Below are 22,943 nucleotides of genomic sequence, written 5' to 3'. Positions count from 1 at the left end.
CTGGCTCAAATAGGAAGTCTGGCACAAATGTGCTGCTTCTGAATTGCGTCCTCGCCTTACACTTCCCCTCCCAGTACTCAAATGTCTTCAGTTATGATCCTAAGTCTTAAGTTGACAGTAGTACACATAACAATAAGCTGGGAGGGAAACTGTTTCTGTAAAAAATCAGAGCATAGTATCATAGAAAACTAACACATGGCATAGAGATATGAACCTTTAAATGCACTTCAGCTTTACTATGTATTTTTTAAGTTAAATCAACTGACCTATACTTCCAGCAGATCAGAGGACAACACACCAATTTTCAGCAGACTGTTACTCCCAGATATTTTACCAACAACACTTCTTAAAATTGCCTTTTCATGATGCTTTCAAATTGAACAACCCCAAACACTCACACTTTCTCTAAGTCAATATATTAGTTATTAGTTATTAGAGAAATTAGTTTCAATATCCTTAAACAACATCAGGTGTGCTACAAGTAAAATATAACGGATTGCAAGATCTGGACGTTCAGTTTACAATCAGTAGCACAGTATTGGTGACAGTGAAAAATATTAAGATCTTGGCTGTAACAACAGCTGTAGGAAAGGCCTGAGTAACAAAGGGATTGCCTTCATGTGTCAGAGATCTACTAAGAGTATAAATGGATCCCAGTGCAAACACCATGGTAACTGATCTCCAATGTCTGCAGGCAGTAGTCACTCAAATCACTGCCCTATTCAGGTGATGTACAAGAGCCTCAATCTCAAGGCCAGGTCTTGGCTTATATATTTTGTTTATATGGCGAAATGCTAAAAGAAACATTTTCCTAGTCTACAGAAGAAAAATATTGCTAAATGGAAATGTAGCCTCTGAAGGTCAAAAGGTTTGCATCCTCCACATTCCACTGAAATACTGTTTCACTGGAAAATGAAAAAAGAAATCTCAGACTCAGCTCCTTTAACACACACCCCCATAGTCACTTGAGGAATGCAAATTATTTCCTTTGAGGTTATTTGGTGAAAGGAGGATGCAGAGGTCACATTTTGTTGACTCAGGATTCTGTACATGCATTTGTAATAATTGTTGAGCTGAGAGTCCTCAGAGTACTCCGCGAGGGACTGAAGTCTCAACTCAACTGAAATCAGTGACACTGTTCAACAAGTCCCAAACTCCTCAGGAGAGCTACACCTTTACACAGCGAGAATTTGACCTAAGTCTGGAAAATGACACTGGGAAAAAAAAAATCTTTGTACCTCACTGTACAGATTTACCTAAGTTGTACACAAATACAGCTATATAAGCACCAAAGACTTTATCTGGTTTGTGTTCTCCCAAGAAGGCTAAATTGGACAACAGCATTACAGAGCTGCTTAATAATTCTGTATTACTGGAGAACATTGTTAAGATTAATTCCTAGAGCTTCACTTTTAAAAGCCACTGTATCTCAGTGAAATATATGCATAAAAACTCTTTCCAACTACAGTGTTTCATGCCCTGAGAGTGCTGTACACAAAACCTGGTGGATCTACAAAGAATATATTCTATGATGTCACTGTGTGCTTGATTTGTTTATATTACTGCCTATTAAATAGTAATAGCTCTCATTTTGCTTCAGTACCACTGAAGTATATTAATAAAATGAAGCATACTTCCCAGAACTACTAACCACATCTACATCTCAGAGAATCTACATTCAAAGGATGAATACAAATTTCCTCACTTTTCATCTACAGGGCAGGCATTTCCATTTAAAAAGGTACAAGCACCTCTCCATTACAGCACAAACAATTATGGTCCTGACTTACAGTTTCAGGGAATTTCTAATACAACAGTTGGCACTCTCCTTCAAAATCCAGACAGAAGAGCAGCTTCTGTTAGCCAATTCTGTATAAATTTACTCCATTATTACACTCCTGACAGAAAATAGTGTTTTACTTTTTGCCTTCCTTTTCTTAAGAGTAAACCTGAACATCCTAGAAAGATGACTAAACACAGAGAAAGAAAGGAGTACAGTAGGGAAAAAAAGAAAAACTGCATTAAAACAAATTCTTAGGTTTGAACATATTCCACCCATGTTTATTTCAACTGTGATCCTGACACTTGGCTTCAAGCAGCAATCTTGTATGATGTGTAATTAAAAAACTAGAACAAGTACAGCCAACCTCCATGTTATTTTTGTTCAACTCTGTTAAGAAGTCTGTATATTAACATCACATTTGGCAGGTTGTCAGCCCATTTGCTAGACTGCAAATCTAAAGAGTTATCTGCATCACTTTGTAAACACAGGACTTCAGTCTACTTGCCAACCCTACCTACAAAAAATCCCAACAAAAGCCAAACAAAAAACAAGACACTCAAACACCCTTCCAAACAAAACAAAACTTCCTGACAGATATGGCTTCCAACAAGAGATTTAATCTAATTAAAGATTTAATCTAATTTAATCTATCTAATCCATGGGAGGTAAATCATCTAAGGCATGTGCCTCCCTTCCGTGCCACACCCTTATCACTCCCAAAAGGACAGCCAGGCCTTTCCTGTCTTCCTAGGTCTCCCTCGTCCACAAGGAGAGCAAGTAGAGTACACAGGAACAAGGGTGCACAGCAGCCATCGGATGCACAGGCACAGGGATACGCCCAAGATTTCTTCTGCTTAGAAGCAGACATTGGTTTGCACCTGCTTATCTCAAACATTCTCCATGTTACACTGAATTTGCCAGAGGAGGTCACATTCAATCTAAGTATAAAAGGATACTACAGGAAGATGGGACTGCATTCAGCTGGTGAATTTCTAACACACTTATAAAAGGAAATCTCTAAGTTAACGCTCTCTCACAGAGCTGTAAGAATTTTTCTTGCTGGTGCATGCTGGTGCTACTGAAGTGTAAAACAAAGCCTACTTAAATCTTGGAATCAGCTACACACTACTTGGACCCTGTCAGTCTGCTCCACGTCTTGACTAACTTGAGCAATTTCAGGATAACCCCACAGACATTCCTTTTCAGGTAAGTACTAAATATTAAAAATGCAACTAACAGAAACAATAGCAAATAAACCATCTGACCTGTCTTCTTCACTGGGAAGGCCACAGTTCTGCAGTCTTGAAAGGGCTAAACGAAAAAATTGCTCTAAAAAGCAAATATAAACAAGATTAATGAAAACATTCAGTATTTGCAATACAAAAATAAGCATGTCACCCTGACCACAATGTTTTTAAACACAGTAGTGCACTGTGCATAAAAACATGAAAATAAGAACACTTGGAATTTAGTGCCACAGATCAACTAATGACACCAAAGAAATTGAGGTTTATCAAAGCTCCTCTGAGTTTTTTCTGCCTCAAAATACAAAATAGCATGAGATTTGTATTTAAAAAAAAGTAAATATTAATTACAGTAAATAAGAACCGGACAAATTTCCAAGATCCACATCCTAATTGACTTTGTTATTTCTTCTATCCACCTTCAGCTGACTCAGGAGGGTTCATACAGCCAGGGACAGTAACAGCATTATGTATCTTTGGAGAAGACATCAATCCAGCCTGTGGCAAAGTTTGACAGAGGCACCTTCCCAGCCCATCCCTGGTGGGCAGGCTCCTGCTGGACACTGCACCTGCCTCAGAGGAGGAATCAACTCATTCCCAAATGTAGTTTAGCTCACTGTAAGCTCGAAGTGCAGGAAAATGCACCATCCCTGTTACCACCAATGGAGGGCAAATCAAAAGTCTAAAAAGGTCAGAATAGGAAGGTGCACTGTTAGTGTTAGAAACTCTGAAATTTGACTCTTTACAAACTTTTCCAAAAGCTAAGGCCACCTTAGGGTGTAGGTCCTATTTACTACAGCCTGACCAACAAGGGCAGTGGGAATGTGTCAACCAACCTTCCCACAGGTCCAACAGCCAGGCAGTGTCATCAACTCCCCACTGAGGCCCCTGTGACACCTTCCCTGACAGAAGCAGCAAGCTCAGTGTCATGGTTCAGCCCCAGATGGCAAATAAGTGCCACACAGCCACTCAGGGTCCACCCCTTGATGGGTTGGAGAATCAGAAAAGATAAAATTTGTGTGGAAAAGGAAAGAGAATGGGGAACAAAACCTGAGAAAAACAAGATGCAGAATACAATTGCTCACCGCCTACTGGCCAGTGCCAGTTCCCAGGCAGCAACAAGCCCCTCATGGACAATTCCTCGCCAGTGTAAGTAACTGAGCATGTCACGTGGCACAGAATAACCATTTTCCAGCTGGAGTCAGCTGTCCTGACAATCCTCCCCTGAGCTTCTTGTACACCTGCTCACTGGCAGAGCATGAAAAACTACAAAGTCCTAAGCACTACTTAGCAACAATTAAAACATTCATGTGTTGTCAACATTATTCTCATGCTCAACCCATAACACAGCACTGCACCACCTACTAAGAAGAAAATTAACTTGATTCCAGTCAAAACCAGGAGAGTGAAGGAAAAATTCACTGGTGTAACTGCCTAAACCTGAGGACTTCTGCCTCAGTAGAACTCTGGATTCCAGCCAGCTTAGGTGTGCTGACTGAAGCCCATCACACTGACTCAGTATTTCTCCTAGCAAAGCACAGTATCTTTAGCACTCCAGCCTACACACAAACAGAAGGAGCTGCATAAAGTCCACTCTTACTCACTCACACCTTTTTGGAGCTTCTCTACTAAAAGGGGCTACCCCAATCGTGTTTCACTTGTTAAAAACAGGAAGCTGTCAGGACAGAGGGACTGAATGAAACCTTTAAGACACTGTGGACACCCCAAAAGAATTGGCATCAGTACACAGGAAAGATCATGGCCAAGATTCAGGTGGCTTTACAAGCCATTTGGGTATTTCTGATTAAAAATAAGATACATTGGAAATACAAACCTGCTTTCTTTATTCCATAAGGTAATTCAAACTTATTGCTCCCTTGGAATCCTGCCACTCTGATAAAATCATTAGCGCACAGGAACGGGTATATTTTGTCAACACTGGTGAAGGAAAAAAGGAAAAAGTTTCAAAATCCACATGAGGTACCTGTATAAGCCAGTAAGTCATGCAAATGCTTTGTAAAAATATCTACTTTATCCTACTATTACCATTTTCATCATATTAACACCCATTTTTAAATGGATGATAAATCCCCGTTTTCCATTTTTAAAAGGAGAAAATCCATAAATACAGGGAAAGCAAACAGATGATGGAAAAGGGGAAGATCTTGTAACAGAAAATACAAGCAAAGAGTGAAATAAAAAGACTCGTCCATTTGTACTATTTATATAGACTACTTGAAATTGTGTGACTCAAAGCCTACATCACAAGACCACATATTTAAGAGAATGCATAAAAGACAGTGAATAACTTCAGTACATAATAGAGGTAGCAAGGAAAATTAAGTTATTATTGTACATGGAAATTTAATAAATAAGAACAGGGTTTGAAGCAAAGTGTTTTAACTTGAAAATACCATTTCCTGATTTGAGTTGCACTCCTATTCCAAACAAGTGGCACTATATGACTACCTTGACATTAGCAAATTGTTTGGGGAAACAGGGGTATACTCATGCAGCAAAAAATTATGAAGTTCTCATGTCCACATTACATGCATCTTGTGTATTTTATATTCTGGACTAACTCTAGTAGGCTCCCACCCCTTAGCAGCTGAAGCACATGGGCTGTGCTCCTGCAGTGAATCTTATGGTTTAAGCAGATGTCTGAAAGGATCCCAAGTGCATTCACACCAGGACCACCTTGGGATGAGAAGCACGGCATGTGGGGATCACAAGAAGTTTGCCTCAAAAGCACATTCTTCCTGCAAACTAGAACAGGATGGCATTATACCTTGTAAGTATCAAGCTAATAGGAATGGGTCACTTTTGTCAAAAGACAGGAGCCACAGAAAAGAGTCTCTCATAGCAGGGAAAGGACTCTTACTGCCTTAGTGCCAAATCCAGCAAAATGGGTGAACAGCAGACACGAACATGTCACATGCTACCATGCCCTTGGCTTCACCTTTGAATGAACTAAGCACACACTCAGTGTACTGGTTGACTTTGACTTTGTAATGATCCTGCATATTAGGTCTCAGATTAAAATGTTAACACAGAAATAGACAGTCATTAGAAAACCTAATGTTAATCATAAAAAGCCCCAGTCAGCACATGACTTGTTTGTTCATTAAGAATATTAACAGCTGTTAAGAAAACTTTCTCTGTTTCCCAAATCAACTATTTCACTCTTTAAGCTCTATGTATTCAGAATATACTGACAGTAAAAAGGGAAAAAATGCCCAAAAACAAAACACTACAGCCCACACACTGAGAAATGGGCCATAGCTCAACTAAGCAAGACCAGCTAGCTTTGAGACATGATGCACTAAATACCCATATTAAATTTAATAACTTGCTTTGCTGTTCAGAAACAGATGGTAAGCTTAGACATAATAATTAATTTACCTACGGAGAAAAGATTCTTAATTCTAGCTTTTCTAGCTCTTGTTCCTTTCCAATAAATAATTCTGTGAGGTTAGAAATCCTTTCAACCTCCCCAGGCTATTACCAAAGCGCAAGGAACAGATCTTCACCTTATGCAAACCGTATCTATAAAGAAGCCACAGAAATGTGTGACAATGCCCTAGCTGGGCATGTACCTTCTTCTTGCTGCATACCTCTGAATCCATTCCTACCCCTCTGCTGAACACTAGAGTTACCCTGCTGTACCAAACACACAGACAGCCTGGGCACAATCCATGGGCAAGGGAATCAGGACCACCTCACTGAACCAGGAGCTAACCAAAACTCAAGGACTATGTGCTTTAAAACCCACAACAGCACTAAAATTATAGCCACATTTTCTTATATACAAAATGTACTAGGAAAAAAAGAAGCCACTGTGTCTTTGTGCAGAGGTTTAAGACTCCTGCAGCCAGGACTTGGTCTAATCTTTCCAAGCTTTCTCAGGGCACCACTCAACGTTTGCTCCAAAATGTGTAAATAGCCCAGTTCTACCTCCATCAGCATAGCCTTTCCTTCCGCCCCCCCCCCCCCCCCCCCCCAATTCCCACAGAAGACTCACCCCAGTAAAGATTCAAATGCTGGTTTCAGGAGACAAGTGTCCAATGCATTCCTCCTCTCTACAGCCGTAGGTGGCAACCTGCAAAAAACAATTCCAAATAAATAGCAAGACAGGAATGGGTAGCAGAAACAAGGTAGGGAAACTAGGACAAATCAAATTTGTAAAAACTGATTACTGAGTTAAGATCACACCAAGATTTTATTACTTCCTCCCCCTGTCTGATAGAGATGAAACTTTCTCATTGCAGCACAATTACTTTTATAAGCAAAGGCTTTTATTTCACACTGCTGCTCCCTTGCTCATCAAGTATCAAAGCAGGCATAATCAAAAGTGAGAACTGAGGCCAACCTCCAGAGAAGCAGGACTCCTGGTTTCAATCACCCCTGCAGCCATTCCAGATAGCATTCCCATCACTCCTCAGGGAAGAGACAAAATCTTGTTTGGAGAATGAAATAGGGTACTTTAAGGAAAATGAGATTCTTTGGGGATAGGTCATTCCACTCATAATAAGACTAAGACTTACACTTCTAAGCACATTCCTGACTTGGAGATTTAGCCCAATTAATCACAAATACAAAACCCAGAAGGGAAGGCAAAGTTCAGTGTGAGCAACATGTGCTGCTGGACTGCATCACGGACAGAAGAATGAAATCACCAATCAGAACCACAAGCCAAAAAGACCATTAAGGTTAATTGATTTTGGTAACCTCAAGTTCTTACGTGACTACTGACACTGAGAAAGCACCCTGTGAGATCTATAAGCTGGCCACCTTGCTGCTTTCCGGCATCAGCCTCACAGATGGCATTTTGCAGGACAGCTTCAGAGAGAAGAGAGGTCTGCTTTCAAGTTTCAAGTATAGGTGCTCATCAGTCCCACAAATCTAACTGCAGGAAGTCACAAGCACAAGAGCTGCCTATACACACCCTTGAACACAACAAGTGAAACGCACCTCTAGTTTAGTAGGTTTTAAGCACTGAAGTTACCCTCCAGGCTGTGCTCACTTTATTCAGGTATAACAGCATTGCACAGATTTGAAAATTGTAAGCCAGTGTCCTTCCAACAACTCACTGCTTGTTAAAGACAATTATTGGAAGTGGCCATAAATATTAAACAAACACTGGAAACATAACACGAAGACAGAATTTTCTGACAGACACCACTGTGTTTATAACAGGAACAGCCACTGGACACAGCAGTACAATTGAGCAGGAAACCTATGGACAAAGGCTACTGATTTTAGCCTGAATCCCTCCCACCTATCCAAAATCAAAATAAACCAACAACCCCACCACAAAAATACCCAACTGCTGAACTTACTCATTGTAACTGATTGTAACTCCACTAGTCACATAGGAAGGAGAAGCCCTCACAGAGGAAGTCTGTCCATAAAAGCTAATCCTGCAAAAAGGGAAATGTCACAACACTGTGGTTTGCTGTAAACACAAACCACAACAGAAAGCTATTCGTATCAATTGTACACCATAAACAAGATAAAGGGAGCACATTAACGTACACTTTCAAAAATTATCACTTATCTTCATAACACTCTGGTCAGTCCTGATTACAGCTGTGCGAAACTCAACTTCTTCAAGTAAGTGCCACAAATTTTAGGTCCCAAGCCACTTGTCCCATGAGCCTGGAGACAGCGAAGCCTCACTACCCTCAAGGGCAGCTGGTGGGCCTAAACAAATTCCAGGTTTTCAAAAGGTGCCCCCTGCACCTGCAGTTATTCCTACATGTGGAGAAGGCCTCTGCCACATCACTTATCAGACATTTAATGGAACAAACTAACACTAACCCAACATGGGGTGGAGGGAGATGTGGACACCTTATTTCTGCACCTTATGTAACTCCTTGCCTGAACACCTATTTTCGTGAACCTCAGAGGGGCTTCCTACCACTGAGGTCCTGACCTCTCCATACAACCAGGCTCAAATTAATTACTACCTTTGACACAAGAGAACAGGTGACAGGACAGGACAATCATATTGATTTCCTCAGAGTACCAAAAGACTTCAACCACAAAACACACATGAACCGAGTAGTAATCACTTATGATGATTACTAGTAAACACTTATGGAGCAACACAAGAACTCATAGCCACATCTCTCATACAGCCATGAAGTGTCTGCACTCTAAATGAACAAAGCATCACCATACCAGTAGAAGTTATTTCTCCACAGATTTCCATGCAGGATACCATACATAACAGCAGCAGCCAGGATAAAAACCAGAAGAATTCGTTTCATGACTGATAAACCTGAAACGTAAGAAAAACAAAAGAAGAAACTGAAACACAAGACAAACTAATGCATGAACTTTTTCTAAAGCATCTAGAAACCAACAAAAGAAAAGTTTTTGTTATTATTGACATTCTCTACCCCCACGAGTCTGAGGCGATCTCTCCACTTCGGTTTCTCACACAAAGACCCAGCGCCAGGAGCTGAATGCTGCTTTGCACCTACCATGTGTGTGTACTCTGCACAGAAGCATGGGGTCACTCTAGGTTCTCTCGGAAGTCATGTGACAGTAAAACTCTTCTGTCCACTGGCAGCTCAAAGAAACCAGCTGGCCTTTATAGGAACCTGTGCTTCTCCTGTTTCTTGTGTCACACACTATCAGCTTCCATAATTACACAGTTGAACAAGCACTGGCAAGTGCAGGAGGCAGACAGGCTGATGTTGATGAAACAGAACAGGGTATGAGCAGCCTCAAATTTCTCTTGCTTTTTTTAGGATCACTGGATGTTCTTGAAGTCCAGTTTTGACACTAAAAGCTGCACTGAAACTATCTGCTTATGCCTGCACAGCTTTCAGCTTCTGACACAAGCCAAACCTCATTGCTCAAGCAACAGTAAAATGTTATTTTCACACATTGCAAACTGAGGAAGGAAAGTTAGGACCCCATCTGTTAAACTTGTGAAATTATGGAGAAATATCAGAGAAAGTGTCAATTTTTCAAACAGAGTTTTCACCTCACTGCACAGTCTAGTAAAAGAAAAACAGAAATACCAGAAACTCACTTATCTGGCCAGAGAGACCCAAGGAAAATCAAGCCCTGTATTGCTCACATCTTAGACAGTGAGCAGCCTTTTCAGCAGCTATGAATGAACTGTTGTTGCTTAATCTTGTGAAAATTCAAAATAGCCAATTCCAACCACAAGTTACCATGGAAATTTACTTGACAGGTACAGCCTTCTACTATTCCACTTCTCCCATGTCATGATTACTTGAGTGCAACAAGCCACTACTTCCTTATTCTTTTCCACTCCTATCTTTCACCAGAATTTTATTGTAGAGTTAGAGATGTGGTTTTATAACAGTATCTACCAGTAGCAAAGCCATGCAATGAACAAGGTAGAATCTATCAATCTCAAGTATATCCTACAGGCTATCCTGCCCTGTTCTGGAGGAAATACTTCATAGGCTGCAGCTGTTGCAATTCCAGCCTTCCAACTCTCTCTGGGAAGTATCACTGCTGCTTTTCACCTCCAATTCCCTTGACTCCACTTGAAGGGTCACTGCAAATTTGTCTTGACAGTCACCCTCACCTTCTAGAGCAATCCCTAAGTTTTTGCAGTAATTCAGTATGAGTTTTTCCCTAAAACTCAAAAAATAAAAGAAAACTCACCTACTGGGTTCAGTCAGGTGTCATTTACAGCAACTGGCTCATAATCTCGAGTGCCATGACAAGACACATACAGGACAAATGAAGGATCAGGCCCAGAAGCATGGGTTTATAAAAGGCAGGTCTGGCTTGACCAACTTGATCTCCTTGTACAACAGGGTGCCCTGCACAGAAGATGAGGGAAAGGCTGTGCACGCTGTGTACCAAGTCCTTCATGAAGTCTTAGACAGCATTTCCCACAGCATTCTGCTGGAGAAACTGGCTGCTCATAGTTTGGATAGGTGTGCTCTCCACTGGGTAAAAAGCTGTCTGGCTGAGCTCAAACACAGGTGGGGAACAGAGTTACATCCAGCTGGCAGCCAGGCAGAAGTGGGGTTCCCAGAGCTCAGTCCTGCTTAATATTTTTAAAGAAAAGATATGTCTGGATGAGGGGATCAAGTGCACCCTCTCAGCTTGCAGGTAACACCGAGTGGGAGTGCTGATCTGCTGGAGTGCAGGAAGGCTCAGCAGAAGGATCTGGACAGGCTGGATCAATGTGCCAAGGCCAATTGGAGGAGAATCAACAAGGCCAAGCCCAACTCCTCTGTCTGGGTCACAACAACCTCAAGCAGCACTACAGGCTGGGGTAAGAGTGGCTGGAAAGCTGTCTGGCAGAAGAGAACCTGGGGGTGCTGGTCAACACTGGCTGAACATGAGCCAGTGTGTGCCCACATGGCCAATGACATTCTGGCCTGGATCAGCAGAAGTGTGGCCAGCAAGATGAGGAAAGACATCACTCACTCCTCTGTTCTCAAGACTGGTGAGGCCACACCTTGAACCCTGTGCTCAGTTTTGGGCCCCTGACTACAAGACAGACTGAGGTGCCAGACCAAGTCCAGAGAAGGGCAAAGCTGGTGAAGTGTCCAGAGAAGCAGCAGCTCACTGGGGACCTTGTCACTCTCTACATCACCTGAAGTGAATTTGTAGCAAGGTGGGGGATGGACTCTTCTCCCAGGCAAAAAGAGACAGGACAAGCAGAAACAGTCTCAAGTTGTACCAGTGGATGTTTAAATTAGGTATTAGGAAAAAAAATCTCTGTGGGGGTTGTCGAGCACTGAACAGCCTGCCTAGGGAAGTGGTTGAGTCACCAATTCTGAAGGTATTTAAAAGATGTCTAGATGTGGCACTTGAGGACATGTTTGAGTGGTGGATCTGGCAGTGCAGGGCTAATGGACTCCATAATCTTTTCAAACCTAAGTGATGCTATTATTTACTTGAAAAAGACACCCTACTCTCTAGCAGCTTTTTTCCTTACACTATCAGTACTTTTACCCCCTCCTGCTTTGAAAAGATTTCCCAAAACATCCCACTAAAGCATGTATCCTTACTCCCTAATTCAATCAAAGCAAACTTCAGTTAAACAGAACAAACCAGCTCTTCAGATAAAGTTGCTAAATTAGCAACTGATTAAATTGCTGATTTTGCTGACTTCAGTGTAAGAAAGAACTTTGCTGAAGAGTTAGACCAAGCTACAAAACAGAGAAAACCACAAGGAAAAGCAGCCTATAAAGGATCTACTAAAGACCAAAAATATTATTCATAACAGTATTTTTCACAGAGAGGAAAAGAAATTCTTCCACTTGTGAAGCATTTACAAAGATATTCATACAATCTGGAAAAAATAAACAAACATTAAAACAAGAGAACAGAAGTCAGCATCATCTTTCAAACAGGATCAAAAGGGATCTATAACAAAACTTCCAGTGTTTTATGTAGGACACTCAGCCTGGCACACATGTCCACCACATGGGTCCACCCCAGCTCTAAACAACCAATCATTAAGAGTGTACCTAACTCAGCCCTCAGACACATCAAATAGTCTTAAATTATGTAAGTATCTTCTCACCATCCCATCCCCCAGTGCCTGGCTTCATTCCGTGTTTGAGAGAAAGTTCTGTGGCCAAGAAAGTCTTCACTAAGAAGACTGTCTCTCTTAATCTGGTTTAGTAAACAGAACCATTGCCTTGTTTACAGAAGAAATTATTCTGGGTGTATTTTTAATGATGACAGCATCTTCCAGCTCTTCCATCCTATTTTAAAACAGCTGAGTGTTGTAGAAAGTTAATCAAAGGGAAACAAACTCCTACAATGCAAATATTGCACTAGAAAATTCCCACAATTAGAGACGCAAAGAAATAGGAAATTGAGAAGACACAGTTCAGATGGAAAAGCAGCAGTTCCATTCCAATTTATTTACTTCAACACAAGAGCAAGCAGATTGATTTAAGCCCATCAACAGAGGCCATGGTTCCCTCCCTTAGGTCAATGTCAATCAGAGTTAAACAAAAGGAAGACAAAGCTGGAACTCAACTATTCAATTTCCTCCTCTTTCTTAAAACCCTACAGTGATCTACATAGTGAAAGGAACAAGGAGCCCAGTACAATCAGGTGTCAGCTAGTCAATTTTCTGAAAGCAAGCAAAGGGATACGTAAGTCCTGCAAAAAAATCATGGGCATTTTTTCAATAGCAATCTAAGCTAACTTCCCACCTCCCCCAAACGACAGAGTTACAATTAAACAAGATTGACTGTTATAGTATTAGACAACCTCAGTGATCAGCCTGCATCTCCAACTGACAGACAGATCCCCTCAAGCTCCCATCAATTCACCAGGAAGACTCACTTGGGTATATGATCTATTAACTATGTAAGACCTGAGGCTAATATTTTCTTCCCTTGGTGGAAGCAGGGAACCCCCATCCTTGTAAGAGGCGCATCACTACTTACAATTAATCTTTATTCTAGTACGGTGTGGTATCTGCTATGAGCCACTATCTCACACCCTCTGTTTATCTTCCAATTTACACTTGCAGTTGATGCAGTCAGGCCACCGAATTAACCCTGCAGGAATCTACAGCTGTTGGACTGGGCAATCAAATGACCACCCTACCATCACCTTTCTCTCGTAACCCTTGTAAGCCTTCCTATCTTCCTTAAAAACTACTAGTGCTAATTGCACAATGCAGGAAGCTTTTTCATCTGTCCTACTTATTTTGTAAAGTATCTTTGGCTACTACTGAAGTACAGGTAGTAAGTATTTAACTATAAAATTAAGTAGTTACTACTAAATTAAATACTACACAGCTTAAAACAATCTTAGCTTTATAAACTGTCACAAGACCATATAAGTTCTTTGCTGCTGTTGCCATTAAATGACAGCCTGAAAATTTCAGCTCACTGAATTTTCCTAGCTCACCGAGCTAGGACCTTGGATTCCTAGCCCTTGTAGTTATGGGGGAGGAAGCAAGCTTGAAAATAGACTTTGAGGAGACCTTGAAATTTAAAGGGACAGAAGAAAAAGCACATGAAAACCTAATAAAGTTTTAAAAAGAAACATCAAAATTTTTAAGACGCAGTCAGTGGTTTTGTGCATTTGAACTCGTAGCCTGCAGCACTGCTTCCTTTTGGTCAGGATGTAGCACACACCTGGTGAAACAACCATGCGGCAAAAGAACAATCGAGGAAGGAGTTCTCTCACATCATCATCTTTCTCAAGTTAAGCTGCAAAACATGAGCACATTATAGCACCAATGTATTTCTTCTGCCAAAAATAAACACTATTCATCATTCACTCTCTTCCAGTTCTTGCTCTAAGTATGTGCCTAATTGCATTGTTCATTAATTCTCCCTCTCCTCAGGAAGGGAATGCTGCAGAGAGACTACACCACAGCACTGCTACACAGTCTTAAAGGTACTGAAGTGGCTGAGTCAGTCTAGTGCCTTCCCGCACTCCCATGCACCTGAAATTCTCATAATTTCCAATGTTCCTTTTGATTTTAGTTTAATTAACAAAAAGTCCTCAGATATACTGTTTAAGTGAGATGTACTGGGTTATCCTAGCAAAGTGGCTCAGAATTAAAACTAATTTTCTAACTGTCCAACAACGAGGACTTGGTTTTGAGGTTGTACATTTCACAGCACCAGAATTGGAAAAGTTTCTTGTTAACGTGTCCTGCCTCACACCAAACCAAAGCAGTTATTCCTGTTCCTGAGAACCTGTACAAACCATGACACTAAAAAAACCTAAGATTCTACTGTGTCAAAATGTCACTAAGCACTGCCAGCACCACACCACACATACATGTAAACTGCTGCCAAAGCCATTCCCTTCACTCTGCCCTAATCTCTTCCATCAACATGGGGATAAGCAGGAGAGGAACAATTTGCTGACTATGACAACTGATGCCTTCTTCCTCTCCAAGAGCACACCAAACTACCTATTTTGCTTCCACAATATACAGGTATCTGAGGGAAAGAAAAAGAAAAGAAAGAAAAAAGACAGTATTTCTCCAAACACAGCTTCTCTCTCTTAAGCAAAGTTACCAATGTTTCCCCTTTCATTTCCTGTGTCCAAATACTGCAGCAAGCCTAACAAATAGCAAGATAACCTTTTCCCCAAGTATGCAGCAGTAAGTGATAATATCCAGTAGATATGACATCACAGCAGTAGAGATCTTTAATAAATTTAGTCAATTTTTGTTCTTTATCAGCTCCTACAGCCAGAAATGTAGCCTCTGTTGACATTAATTTACTGTGGAGACACGGACTAGAGCTGTGCCGGTCTTTGACCTTGTGCAGTATTTCAGGACAGCCTGCAATAGATTGTTTTTAGGGCCTAAGTGCTTGTCTCCCACCCCTTCATCATCCTGCTAATGGTGAAACATTCTGTACCACAAGAGACAGCAGTACATTTATTACTTTGTGGGCAATTCAAGATTCTTTTATTTCAGTTTTGTGTTTCAATAATAGACATTGGTATTTTGTTCTTCAGAGCACAACTGCCTGTTGGGCCAAGCAAAATGAAAAAGTGGCTTAGTATTTTTTCACTGATGATTGCTACTTCAATTTGCTTCTGTCCAGAGTCTACAAGGTCTCTGCATCACTTTCCCTCTTGTGTGGCTGTGCAGACGTATTTATAATCTCCACAATCTTTCCCACACAAACACATCCTTTGGCTAAAGGATACTGATAAAGATTTCAAGTCCAGTTAAATCTATTGTACTTTCACCCCCTCTAAAACTAATTTACCTAGACAGCATATCTGGAGGAAGAGGAAGGTTCACTACCTTCCCAAAAGGCTGCAGGAACAAGCACAGCTCATCTCTGTGTTTTTAGAACAGACAACACAGCACCTACAGCTCTCCAAACCTTATCTCCAGCCCCACACATTCTCACCTCATCAGATCAAACAACATCAGAATAACACAAGTTTGTATCCTTCAAAGATGACATGTCATCAATACAGAGGGTTTGGCAAAAGCTGCAAAAGGCCTGCATGTCCTGACTTACAGTCTCATCCCCATGCTCAGACTCCCTTGATCTTCCTGCACGAGAAAAGGTGTCACCTGTTCATTGGTTAACTCCTTTTTCCCTCTTCTTCCCTCCTTCTGCCTGAGGACCCAGGAACTCTTACAAGTACCCCACAGCGGCTGCAGATTCAGAAAGAAATTAGAAGCTGCATGCATTCATCAGACTGTTTCTTGGAGAGCAAAAAGGCCTATGTACAAGCCTAGGTAAAGTTACAAGCTTTTTAAAGCTTACTGAAACTGGTCCCAATTTGGTTGCAATAGAGAATGCTGTGATCCTGTTCTCTGAGGCACCACAATCAAGTATGTGCATTGCTTCACAGAGATATCACTTTTGGGCCTACCGATGCAAAATTTCATATCACTTCTAACTGACATGAAATACCAGCTCCACAGATGAAAACCAGAACCACAAAGCGCCAATCAGTGCATCCTGGTGTGCAAAACACAAGGGAGCACAGGCACTGGGTACCACTGAAACGACCCTCAAATAGGAGCAGTATTCAATGAACTGTCTGAGGCTGAGTTCTTTAGCCCTGTTGAGATGCAGAAACATGTCACCTCCAGCTTGGGGCTATCACAGGGTTGCTATGCCACCCTTGAGATCTGAGCTAGTATTTTGGCTGATTATCACAGTACAGTGTGGATCCCTGGCAGCAGCTCAAGGTGACAGCATGCTCCATGGCATGGCACAGACACACAATTAAAACTGCAAGCACAAAAAAGCAATAACTGGATTGATATTTTTCATCTGGTAAATGTTGTTTTTAATTATTTTTTCCCTCTGAGATAGAAAACAATATTCTTTAATGTTCCAAGATTGCTTAGGACTCATTCCAATAACGAACACACAGCTAAACACTACTAACTCAGGCTGCCCTGGATAGATCCAAACACAACTTGTGGATCTGAGGAGAAAGAAGAATTAACTACTGGATTCTCATCTAACTGGTGCTTTTTAAGTACCACAGATTTCCAGAAACCTTGCCTGTAATTACAATCAAGAGTAAGATCAAATCCACAGCTTCATCTTCTTGCCTGTTTTTGTGCCTTGATATGAGAGAGGTCGAAAAGCAGACAATTTATGCAAAGGCACACATAAGTTGGGAACAGACTTTTCCATATGCTTTCCCTGTCCTGACTCTCTACAGCCCTCCCAGCAACACACTTCTTTTCCTTCCTTCTTTCTCCTGTGTATTTAGAATACAGATAAGCAGTTTCTGTCACAGCCAGCTGCCAGAGAGATGCAGGACAGTACACAAACAATTATTTGGGGTTTGGTCAGCAGCTAACCTGTGCATGCAAAGTCAAACACAAGTATGAGCTGAGCACAGATAGCTCTGCTTCCTCAACTCCCAAAGCTTTAACCAAATATAAAAATCCAGCTCTAACTGTATCTTTAGTAAAAATATTAAACCCCCATACACAAAGTCAGTAATATAACCTCAGCTCATACTTTTTCCTAGCCTTCTTATCTTCTCCCAGATTAACCTTTAAAGCTTTAGCCAACCTAAGATAGGTTGCTATTTATATATTACACATCATAGGTGTCTGTATAACAAATGAAAGAACAAAGAAACGGAGTATTATAAATCCATCCAAGCTTCTGCAAGCTGTGGTGACAACACTATTCCTTCCCAGTCTGTTCTCCCTTTTCCTTAGTTCTTTTTCCAGAAGGGACTGGAATATAAACAAGCTATGGAACATTTCCTGGGGGTCAGAGTTCAGGCCATTTTCTTCTCATACGTTGACTTACACAACTGAATGGTTTCAGTCAGCTTGGGCTGCTCTTCCTGCAAGGAATAGAGCATCATGATTTTGAGTTGTTTTACTTCTTCACCTCCCTTTAAAAAAGCCAAGACCACAGAAATACTACACAATGCTTCAAGAAATAGAAAATTATTAATTGGAAGATATGCAACCTAGTACTACATCAGTTCCTCATTCACACCACTGTTCTTTGTCCACAAGTACCTGCAGAGTCAGAGGACTGAGGTCAAACCAGCAATCCTTCTAAGGTTTCCCAGCGAGAAAAAAAAACAGAAAAACGTGGAAGGAGAAATAGCTGGGAAAAGGCAAATTAGTCAGGTTTCAAAACAGTTCCACTACAACCCTGTCCAACTCACCATTATTTTCTCCAGGAACTATGATCAATCTAAACAAATAAATGTCCAACCAGAAAATCTAATCTGTACTTATTATATGCACACATTCAGTACAGCATTAAGTTCACCTTAAAACAAGGCACACTTTGTCTTCTAACAATGCCTAGGAGATATCCAAAACATCCTGGCTGATTTGGAGCTAGTGATTTTACCTCAGCTCTCACTGAAATGGCTTGAATTATCAAACTAAATCTACCAGTCAGTTAGGGAGAAGGAAAGAACAAATCTCAACACCAGGTTAAAATAAATCTCCCCCAAAAAATCCAAGAAAATGAAACACACAAAACCCCACAACACTGAAGCCCACTCACAAGCAGAATTAGGGCTCAAGAGCAAAGGGAAAAACATGGTGGGATTTTTGTTGCCTTTTCTTTCCCCCAGCAAATAACAGAGGATTTATTTACTAGCTTCACTACCAGCACCCGAAGAATTAAATGCTCCTCATCTACATGGACAAATCCCAAGCAGATCAGACTACTTTCTCAATTCACTGTTAACAGTATCAGTCCTGGTCCATACTGGTATCAGAATCTCTCCCTAAACACAAACAGCTGCTTTTTTTATTACTAGTTTCCACAGTAACCTTTGTAAACCCCACTCACGATAAATTTCAAATGCACCAGGACTGCCATCATGAGATGGCACAGCTTTTTACTGTAATTTTTACTGTCCACATTTCACCATATTTTAAAAATGAACAGGTTACGCTAGGCAAGTTTGTGTGGATTAAGAGGCCCAGAAAATAGGTGTGAACATGCACGTGGCCAGCATACAAAAAACAGTTAAATTTTCATTTAAATAACGTGCCAAACATGTCTGTAGTCAGAGCCCCAAACACAACATATTTCTTCATTTTTGCTGTGCTGCCTCTGTCTTGCCTCAACTGCCAAAGAAAAAAATTATTTTAAAAACCTATGCCACCACCACTCAAAAAATAGCCCCAAACCAACAACTAAAAAAATCCCCTAAATCCCCAGCTGTTTGTGATGCAATTTACCCCACTAGCAAATTCTGCAAGTCAATCTGCTGCAAGGCATCTGTGCAAAGGAGAGCGCCGGGATTCTCAGGAATGCAGCAAAACACGTAAATGGAAAGTGCAAAGCTAAATTAATTCAGGGAGGGAGGAAAATGGAGATAAGTGGTAGCACTTATCCCACACTACTACAAAATCTTGGAAGCTTCTCACAGCAGGGATCCTACCAGCTGGGGAGAAATCTGCAGGACACCAGCAGTTTGAGCAGCTTCTCTGATAATGTTAATGCCTTGCATTTCCCAGTGCTCTCAATGAAAGGCATTGACTTTGCCTTTGGATCATAAAAATCAGAACACAAAACTTCACTGCTAACTACCATCAGAAAACTAATCCCAAACCTACAGTGACAAACTGGAAAAATCTGAATATTATAAACATTAAAACTATTTTCACAAGCCTTCTTTATACACAGCTTTGTTTTCTTAGCACTGAAGCTCAAATGCATTATTTACAATAACAACAAAACCACCCATAAGAAAAGCTCTAATGAGCCGCTTCATAATCATGAGAATACTCTGTGGACATAAAATGTTTTAGAACTCACAAAAAACCACTGTACAGATTGCATCAGAGCCTGTATCTGATTCCCTAAAGGCTTTCAGTGCTTTGTTTTGTTTCTTAAACATGAAAGGAAAAACTACCACACGGAATATCCAAACAGTGCATATCCTGAGGACCGAGAGCTACAAGATATGCAACACTGTAGAAAAATGTAGGCCTGTAGAACATTTAACACTGAAAAGTCCTGGCATCTTCTCTGAATAGGAAAGGTTACCAGTGAGTCTACATGCATAAAATGTAAAAAAAAAAAAGGAGATAAACTATTTGTAAGGTAGTGAGCTTTTCAAGTGGAACACAGATGAAGGTGTATCTGAGTTCAGCATTTAGAGTATCATTCATCATGTTTCCTTAAACAAAACTGAAATCAAATTCATAACAAAAACAGAGGAAAAAATGAGCAGGCAAAACAATGTAAACCCAGAACTGGAATTCTTCACAGGTCAACTGTTAGTTGCTGTAACAGAATTCAGCTCTTTCCAGCAGAAAAGTCTGCACATGTTCATTTATGAACTTCTGTGTACTCAGAAAAATAAAGTGATACTACAGCAATCTGCATTGCAGTGCCAACTTTTAGTGGGTATCCATCTTATAGTGCAGCTCATAGCCCTGAATTATGCACTTGAGTCTTCTTACCTATGCAAGAGGAAAGCTAATTATATCTGATGGTAATCTTAATTGCCATCTGTCTGGGAGGAAAGCTGCCTACATTAGTCACTACAGCATGCTGTGAAGGCTTATATGCTTTTCTCAGTGCTACACAGAGACACCCACTTACAAGAATTTCAGACCTCAATTCTCACTGAAGGTTAAACATAACCCCTTTCCTCCCCAAAACTGATATATTGCTTCCTCTTGCCCATTTTTCTGTTTCAGTAATTGAAAAGGACAGTCCTGTCTAAAACTTAGGGGAGTCAAAGGTGCCTATCACCCCACCCATGCATCCTCCCTGCCAGACTCACAGCCCTGCTGGAGGCTGCCAAAATGCTTAGAATCCCCGATGAGAGCAAGGAGGCACAAAGGCAGCCAGGCAGGAAACTGAGGGCAAGCTGAAGACAAGCAGCCTAGTCTCTGCTAGAGCAGTGGCTTCACACAGTACCTTCTCCTGCATATCACAGCTCCCTCTGCCAGTTTGTTTTGCTCCTTTACAATCCAAGTCTGGTTTGTTGTAGGTGAAACAGGGTGTCTGATTTTGCAGTCCAATTCTGTTTCACCAGTCCTTAAATGCTGCAGCAAAATGATGAGGAATTACTTCAGGACCATAGTATTTTTAAGCAGATTAATTATCCTCCCCTACCTGGTCTTTTCTGAGCACTGGATATGCTCAGGCCTGCATGAAAGTACCTCCTCTGATGGCAAGAGAGTAAGAGTCCGGTAAGACGGGGCTCACCTCCCTGTGAGATGACAGCAGGGCAGTGGATTTTGTGGCACAGATCTGCTCTCCCATAACCAAACTGGCCCATGCTGCACCAGTGATAAAACACAAAGCCTAATATTTCCTTCAGCATAAAACTTATAGTCTTCTAGAGCAATATACACTGCACCTGTTGTGTTGCCTACTGACATCTTTTCTTGCTACCCTGACTGCGCCAAACGCAGCTCAGCCTCCAGCACCACCACGTCCTATTGGATTTCTATACATGCCACAGACGATGCACAACTCCATTAGAGCATGAAATGCCATAGAGTAAAAGGCTTTTTGTTCTGTTCTATCACATGTGTTCTCAGCATGAAATGAGATTTGTGCAACCATACCCTGGTTTTGTGCACACATGCCTTTTCTTTCCTTCCCTATAAAACTTTTGAAACCCTTTGGCTGATTTCAGTCAAATTCAAGAGATTAGGAACTTAATGTGCTTGAGATCTCTTCAAGTTTTACATAAATAAACATCCAGCTGGGTAGAACAAAAACCCTATAAACTAATTTTTCATTAAAGATCAGAAAGCACATACAACAGAAAGACATCGAAAATATGACTCTATTTCATCTTCTCATACAACTGTGTGGTAGAGGTGTCAGAAGAGCCTCTAGCCACTGAGAAAAGTGCTCAAATTTTAAAATGCTGTGCACGAACATATGGAAGTGCCCAAATTTCCTGAAAGAGTTGTATGAACTTCAACAACTCAGACACCCTTTTCAACCACTTAACAGGTAACTTACTTGAGTCTGTTAGCTGACTTCAGTCACCCAGCTTCAAAAAGTCACTTCAACACTAACCAGTATTTATTATAAATAATGTTCTCTGTGAAAAGTGAAGAATGAGATACTCCATTTCACCTTACATCTCTTTCTGCAAAGCTATGAATAACATTTTCTATTTAGGTTAGAACTCTTTAATACAAAGCCAAACTTAGCTGGAGGCTAAGCCATCTAAGAACCAATGTCCCAAGCTGAAAACAAATTACAGTGTGCCATTAGCAGGGAAGAATGAAAATAACTATTCCACTCAAATTATTTCAATGAAAATAAAGTAATAGTATTTCCTTAACACCTACTGCAAGAAAATGCAGTCACTCTTGAGAAACCCCACTACCACTATGTACACTAACCAGCATTTTAATCACCTGGCTACTCAAAACCCAGGTCACTAGCCAGTAGGAAACTTTATTTGTGAGGTGTGTGGCTAGCAGTCTCAGATTTCCACAGACTCTTGTACTCACTTTTAAAAGAATAGCCCTTTTAGCTCTTGTTGTGTGTGCAGGTCAGAAACACTACAATGAAGATCTGCTGCAGAGCTCAGAAAAGTTCTTCGGTAGACTGGATCTCCAGACTGACATTTGCATTGCAGTGGTATCCAGACCTTGCTTGTTTTCCCTGTTTTGCAGAGTTCTGAGGCCAGCAGTGAAATGAGAATGGTGTGAGGGGCATGAGCTTACCCAGAGCCTTAGCAGAGGTGGGCAGAGGAAATGTGATGGCCATTTAATAGTTAACACAGAATATGTGTGTATGTATAAAATACAAATTGCATCACATGTGGGATGAGGGGAGAAGTCCTTTTGTCAGGGTAAGAAAGAAATGGAAGTAGTCTTTTTGCCTTAATCTTTTTTTTTTTTTTTTTTTCTTTTTCTCCCTCATGTAATTGTAGGTTAACATAGCTCCCTCCTGGGCAGGTAATTTTTGAAGGTGGGTTGTGCTGACAGTTTTTTGCCTATACAATGTCATGTA

At 40.9% G+C, this 22,943-nt stretch overlaps 1 protein-coding gene across 12 annotated transcripts in view; it reads right to left on the bottom strand.

Moving 5' to 3' along the window:
* The window catches only part of ST3GAL6 (ST3 beta-galactoside alpha-2,3-sialyltransferase 6), a 45,537-nt gene that overhangs the window by 14,552 nt on the left and 8,042 nt on the right, over positions 1 to 22,943 (bottom strand). For 7 of the 12 annotated variants that reach the window (XM_088051609.1, XM_088051607.1, XM_088051611.1 and 4 more), the window contains 5 exons: positions 9,211 to 9,310; positions 8,367 to 8,447; positions 7,049 to 7,126; positions 4,862 to 4,965; positions 3,049 to 3,112 (listed from right to left, as the gene is read on the bottom strand). In XM_088051609.1, the coding sequence (XP_087907735.1) occupies positions 3,049 to 3,112; positions 4,862 to 4,965; positions 7,049 to 7,126; positions 8,367 to 8,447; positions 9,211 to 9,299 (416 nt within the window). In that variant the 5' untranslated portion in view covers positions 9,300 to 9,310. The remainder of the gene's footprint in view (positions 1 to 3,048; positions 3,113 to 4,861; positions 4,966 to 7,048; positions 7,127 to 8,366; positions 8,448 to 9,210; positions 9,311 to 22,943) is intronic. The other 5 variants (XM_088051614.1, XM_088051615.1, XM_088051616.1 and 2 more) reach the window with 2 other exon arrangements.

The sequence above is a fragment of the Pseudopodoces humilis genome, chromosome 2 (genome assembly GCF_049639895.1).
Source record: "Pseudopodoces humilis isolate 2021_Gansu_Grassland_sample_001 chromosome 2, ASM4963989v1, whole genome shotgun sequence".
Lineage (NCBI taxonomy): Eukaryota > Metazoa > Chordata > Aves > Passeriformes > Paridae > Pseudopodoces > Pseudopodoces humilis.
This window is presented reverse-complemented; position numbering and strand designations above follow the sequence as displayed.